This window comes from Pteropus alecto, unplaced genomic scaffold (assembly GCF_000325575.1).
Source record: "Pteropus alecto unplaced genomic scaffold, ASM32557v1 scaffold190, whole genome shotgun sequence".
In the NCBI taxonomy this organism is placed as follows: Eukaryota; Metazoa; Chordata; class Mammalia; order Chiroptera; family Pteropodidae; genus Pteropus; species Pteropus alecto.
The window spans coordinates 689,047-695,487 of NW_006430462.1; the positions used below are offsets into that span (position 1 = coordinate 689,047).

At 46.5% G+C, this 6,441-nt stretch overlaps 1 protein-coding gene across 1 annotated transcript in view; it reads left to right on the forward strand.

The window, feature by feature from the left end:
• The window catches only part of MYO18B (myosin XVIIIB), a 228,518-nt gene that overhangs the window by 26,827 nt on the left and 195,250 nt on the right, over positions 1-6,441 (forward strand). The window contains exon 11 of the mRNA XM_006904961.1: positions 4,018-4,162. Coding sequence (XP_006905023.1) covers positions 4,018-4,162 — 145 coding nt within the window. The remainder of the gene's footprint in view (positions 1-4,017; positions 4,163-6,441) is intronic.

Below are 6,441 nucleotides of genomic sequence, written 5' to 3' on the forward strand. Positions count from 1 at the left end.
AAAGAGTGCAATGTGGCTTTAGAGCAGAGGATGAAGGTGAGGGGTGTGGGGCAGTGAGCTGGAGCAGGGGCCCGGGGGAAGCACTGAGACCTCTGGGGGTAGGGGACAGGACCTCAGTGGCCACCTCCGCTTTCTGACTGCCAGTTCTACCTCCTGGCCCCTGCAGTGCCTGTCACATTCCAGCTTTTAAATGAAACTTATTTGAGATATGCCAGGGCACCAGGACACATTTGAAATCACAAAGCTTTCATATTATTTTCTTCTTCTCTATAATTTATTTTTCTGCAACCTAGCCTGATTTTTTTTTTTTAAAGCGCCCAGCAGCAGTGGTAATAATAATAATAATCCTCACCTCTCAGCAGTTTGCTTCTGGCTGTCACATTCCAGGTTTTAGCCTGGGGCACATTTATTTATTTTTGGGATGTAGGTGTTAACAACTGAGGAATGGTCCTTTCAGGATTATAAGCACATCTGTTTTGCAGGAGGCGTAACCAGGCTCTGAGAAGTGAAGTTATTTGCCCAAGGGCACACAGCTTTTGAGTGGCAGGTCAGGACTGGAATCCAGGTTGGCCTGACTGAAAATTTGACACTCTTGACACTCTTGTTTGCCCTACGCTGTCATCTCAGTCCTGTGTCGTGGCTGAAGACCATGTGCTCTGGGATCTGACCAACTGTGCACCCTTGGGTCACTTATCTTCTCTCAGCCTCAGTTTTCCACCTGTGGAATGGGTAGAGCAACACCCAACTTCTCGGTCTGTTCCTAGGATTGGGGGCCCAGTAGAATATTTGGCATATAGTGACTCTGCCCCTCCCCAACCTGGTGGCTTTGCACAAATATCTAACCCTCTCTGAGCCGGTTTCCTCCCCTGTCAATTGGAAAGACCCACACCTGCCTTACAGGGTAAGCACCTACTATAGCATAGTAGGTGATCAATTAACACTTTCTGGCCTCCCTCCTTCATTTTATTCCCAGTGCCGAGAGAGGATGTGGATTGGTCAGTGTTGAGTGTCGGGGAGAGTCGCTTGTTAACATGGAGCTCCCGGCTCTGGACGGCATCTGTCCTGCTTTCCGTATAGTCCCATAAGGTTCACCCAGCTGTGCAGCCACCAGTGTTTCTTTTGCAAATGAATCAAATCAGTGATCAGCATTTTCCTCCTAGAGCCGGCTCCCAGTCCAGGGGGTGGAGGGTTGGGAATTGCCTGGGCTGGTTGGTTGTGGAGACACAGGGGAGCCCACATGTCCCTGCAGGAAGGGGGTTGGTACCCTGGGGAGAGGGTACCCATGTGCCAATTCCCTCTGCCAGGGAGGCCTCCAGTGACCTTGCACTCCATCCGAGAACAAGTCCCAGCTACAAATTGTGGCCATCCCCTGCTGTTCGCTCTGTGCATCTATCCTCAGGGTCCTTGGCACCCAATGCACCATGTCCCCCTACCCTGTGCCCTTCTGCTTGTAGACCCTTCCTGCCCCATTTGACTTGCTTATTCTATTTGCTTCATTCACTACTTCTTCCAGGAAGCCTCTGACTTTCCCAGTCAGCTCTTTGCCCCTCCCCAGAGTCCAGCACTCACTCTGTGCTGTCATTGTCTGTTTGTACATGGGTTTCTGCATTGGACTGGGAACCATGAGAGGACAGGGCAACCACACCCCAGAACAAGATCTAGAACATTCTTCATTCAGACGAAGGCTCCCTTGAGTCCCATCAGGGGTGTCCTTACCACCCCACAGTCACCAACCTGACTTTTCTCACCAAAGGTTAGTTTTGTCCATAATTAAATTTCACATTGATGGACTCACGCAGTGTGCAGTCTTTTGTATTTGGCATCCCTGACTCACACTGGGTCTGTGGGATTCATACGTGTGGCTGCATATATCAGCGGCTTGTTCTTTTTCACTGCTGGGTAGTACTCCATCCCATGCCTCGACTATATCATCTTTTGTTTATCCATTTTCCTGTGGATAGACATTTAGACGCTGAGCTGACTTATTCCACTAATTTGACTGATTTCTACTTTTACGATTTTGATGAAAGGAGTGGCTTTTATCAGGGCATTATGCAGAGGTGTTTGGCTCTTTAGAAGTTTAAGGAACTGTAAACATCTTTCTGATCCTAATCGTTTTGGATCAGAAGCATTTCTCCCTCAATGTCTTCTGTTGCAACAGAGACTTGGGGAGGAGGAGAGGGAGAAAAAAAAGCAGCAGATAAGCTTTAGCGGAAGTTTTCTCATTCTTCTCTTCACATGAGCTAAATGGTGGATGATGGAGTCTGCCTGTAATTTAAAGTCAAATGCTCAGGGCTGACAGTGGGAGCCATAATAAATGCGTTGCCACTGTCCTTTTGGTGTCCTTTCTCTGCTACTTTGAAATCTCATAAATAACCATGTCGGTAAGTTGCCTCCCTTCCCTCTGTTTGCTCCAGTGGAGCAGCTGCGGTTGCTAGGTTGAGCTCCTGGTTGCTAGGGATTTCGTGGTCCTGTGGTGGCCCAGAAATATGATGGATCAGTGGAACATGCTTTTTCTGTTAATTGAAATGTTTCCACAGCGAATCTCAATGTCGCTGCGTGCTTTGACGTTGTCCCAATTGGTCAATGATCCTTGCAGGGTTCCTTCCCAGTTAGAAGAAGTGGCTTGAATGGAGGGGACAAGTGGCCTGGATTGGGAGTCAGAAAACCTAATTCTAGTTCTATGTCTGATATTAAATTGCTGTGTGACCTTGGGTAAGCATCATCCCCTCTCTGAGCACTAGACTCTACAAAATTTAAGGACCTGCCAGCTTTAACAGCTTACAGTTTATCACCCAAGCTCTGTAAGGAGTCCAAGTGCAAATCAGTTCCTCATTATCTGCTGGTGGATCATAGACACAAGAATTCTTGTCCCCGGCTCACTTCTTCTCAACCCAGCAGGCTTCTGGGCTGAGTCTCCTTGGCCAGATGGTGTGTATACAGGAGTTTCAGACTAATTTTAATATCCAATCAAACATAATTGGAATCATAAATCTAAAAAAGAAAAACAACACCTTAGAACCCATAAACATCTGATCATGTCATTTTCTCTTTTCTCCTGCTTAAAAATCTTTGGCAGTTTCCTGTTGCTCGCACTGGGGGTGGCAAACTGGTTCCCTTTCAGTTGCTGAGGCAGATCAGTTGGTAGCAGCTGCAAAAGGTGATGTCCTAGAAAGAATCTGGACTCATCGGCCTGCTGCGGGATCTTGATCAATTAGTGATGTCTGCCATAGGTGTCTGTCTACATAGGAATGTAGATATGGGTGCGTATTTGCCAAGCATGGCTAGAGTTTAAAGCTCGTGCCCTTTTGTATTGTCTGAGGTCTTCACAGTTGGCACCTGCAAGCTTCTCATACTTATCTCCTCCCATTTACTGTCTGCCCCACCAACAAAAATACCTGTTCACATTCAGTCGACCACCTGTTGCCTCTGAATATCTCCTTTGTTCACGCCGTTCCCTCTACTTATCAGGACCTTTGTTACATTAAATCGATCAGTTCTGACTGTTTATCTTTCAAACTTCAATCACAATTTTGTTTCATCTTCTATGACATTCTCTTTGATTCTCTTGGGTGGGATTAGTTAGTCCATTCCTACTTCTGATTTCCTGCAGTTCCCCACTTATACCCATATCCTACCACTTAGCCTGTTTCATTATTATTTGTCTTAATAATATCTCCTTTGACTTCTACCTTGAGAGGCCCTCAAAGTTCTGGGTTTTGCTCATCTTTGCATTCCCAGAGCCTGGCACAGAGCAGAACCTCAATAAATCTACTGAATGAACACAGGAATGAATAAAAATTGCATTGCTTTCCAAAGTCAGATAGAAATGATTTTCATCACTTTCCCAGCAGTCTGAGTTCTGTGTGTCAACACTCTTCGGCTTAATTGTTGATAATTTACTGTGGTCATAAAGTGACCACACGTTTCCCCCAAAACCAAGCCTGCTTCATGTTGTGAATTTGCGTTTTCTCTGCTGTAATGGCCTTTTTTCTTCCTTTCTCCCTTTGCTCTCAGCCTGAAGACAAGCAGAGGGCGGCGGCTGCCTTCACCCAGCTCCAAGATGCCATGAAGACGCTAGGCATTTCGGAGAGTGAGCAGCGAGCCATTTGGCGGGTACTGGCAGCCATCTACCACCTTGGCGCGGCAGGGGCCTGCAAAGGTACAACCCAGCTCACCTGGGCTGCCAGCTGTCTCCATTGGAGGGTGCCTGAAAAAAACCCATCTCTCAATGAGGTGGGACAGGGTCAATGTTATCTTCTATGTGTCTGGGACTGCTCTTGGGAGCCTGCCAGACCAGTGTGGTGTGAGGGAAACAGGACTAGGTTTTTCAAGCAAAACTTCTAGACCAGTGCTGTCCAATAGAACTTTCTGCGATTCATAGGCAGTGTTCTCTACCTATGCTGTCCAGTACAATAGGTACTACCTGCATGTGGCTATTGAATACTTGAAAGATAGCTAGGGTGACCGAGGAATTGAATTTTAATTGCATTCAAGTTTAATTAACATAGATTTAAATAGCCATATGTAGCCAGTGGCTACTGTACAGAGCCGAGAAACTCTAAAATTTGTGAGAGAAGGTTGGGTCCATGCAATAAAGGTGATATGCTTCTATTGAGACATCTTGGAGACCCTCCCCACCATGTATACTAAAGCTGACCCTGCTAACCTTCTCCTCCTGAGTCCACTCCCCTCCTTAATTGTCTGTTTGCTGATTGTCCATTATTCAACTTGATCTCCCAAATGACTCTGATCATCCTTCCTGCTTTCACCCTTCCCTATCCAATTATTTACCTTGCCCTCTAGATACTCCCTGTGATAGCATTTTTGTTCTGGCTTCTGTATTTGTACTATTATTTTTAATTATGTGTTGGCCATTTTTTTTTTTTTTGCTTGGATGGGTGCAGTAGCCTTGTTACTGATGCCTTCGCTCTTCTCTCTGTCCACCTTTACTGTGACCATTGGGTTTCTTTCTAAAACATAAATGTATTGTGCCATTCCATTCCCCTGCTTAGAATCCTCCTGAGGCTCTCCTTTGATAAATCAAGTAAAATTCCTTGGCTTGGCATTCAAGGCTTCTCACTTCCCTAATTCAATCTCTTCTGCTATTTCTTTTGGCACTGTGAAAGGTCCTGGGGAGACAGTTGGGATCAAGAGCTATGTGGTTTCTGCCTTCATAGGGCTTGTGGTACTTTGTGTTGTGGGCTAAGTCCAGTCTGCTGCCTGCTATTTTACAGCTCACAAACTAAGAAGAGATTTTACATTTTAATTAGATGAAAAAATGTATATATATAAGAATAATATTTGGGGACATGAAAATTAAATGGTATTCAAATTTTATGGCATTCAAATTAAAGATGGGAACCCTCCTTCTGAATCTTTCATCTCATTTGGAGAGATGAGACTTCTAGACTTGAAACCATCAGCCAGCTGACTGAGACTGGGGTTGTAATTGCACAGTTCAAACCAGGAAAGCTATGAAGGTTCAGAGTTGGGCATAGACATCTGTAGGCTGGGTGTGTGGAAGGAAGCAAACCCATTTTACAGAATGGAGAACTGAGGCTCGGAAGGTCTAGGTGTGGTAAACTTCAGTGCGCGGGCTCTGGAGAGAGGTGGATTTGAGTTCAAACCCAAAACTTGACTGGGTTTTAGTGGTTTGCTCTTTCAGTGGGCTAAGACTGGGGCTGATGTGAGGATTAACTGGGTTAAAAGAGAAGAAGCTGAAATAGGCTGGGTTTTCTCAGAGCAGACCCTGAGACAAAAGACTTGGGTGCATGTAGCTTTTCTGGTGGGGACAGGATCCCAGGAGACATGAATGGGGGAAGAGAGACAGTGAAGGGAAAGTGGGTGATACCAGATGCCTTAATGAGCAGGCTACCTCCAGGCAGTTGTGGCCCTGTCCCTTTGGGGCCCTCTGGGAGACTCTGAAGGACATACCAGAGAGGGGAAGAAGCTGGGATATTTATCCATCACCTCCTGCTTCTCCCTGGTTGTAGGTGCCTCCTGAAGGGCGTTACCTCCTATACCTCCGGCCTGCCCTATGCATGACCTGAGCATAATCCTATAGCCAGAGAAAGCAGAGAGTGACAGGCAAGGAACACATGTGGGGTAGCATCTATGAAATGGCCAGGGCAAGGGATGGTGGACAGATCATCAACAGCAACTAGCTCAAGGCCATCCTTCAGTAGAAGGCAGCTCTCCTGTTGCGTTGTTGAGCCTGGGTTAGGTGACTCTCCCCAAGGTGGCCCAGCCAATTTCCTCTCAGTAGCACTCAGTTCAAATAGACTTGCTCTATGTAAGCACTCTGCAAGGTTTAGGAGGAGAGTCTTGCAGACGGGTGGGACCTGCCTTTCAATTTCCATTGTCCTACTTGAAATCTCTCTGCCTTCAATGTGACAAAGTAGAGGCACAGGGGACACCCTCCCCACCCCCCCCGCCCCC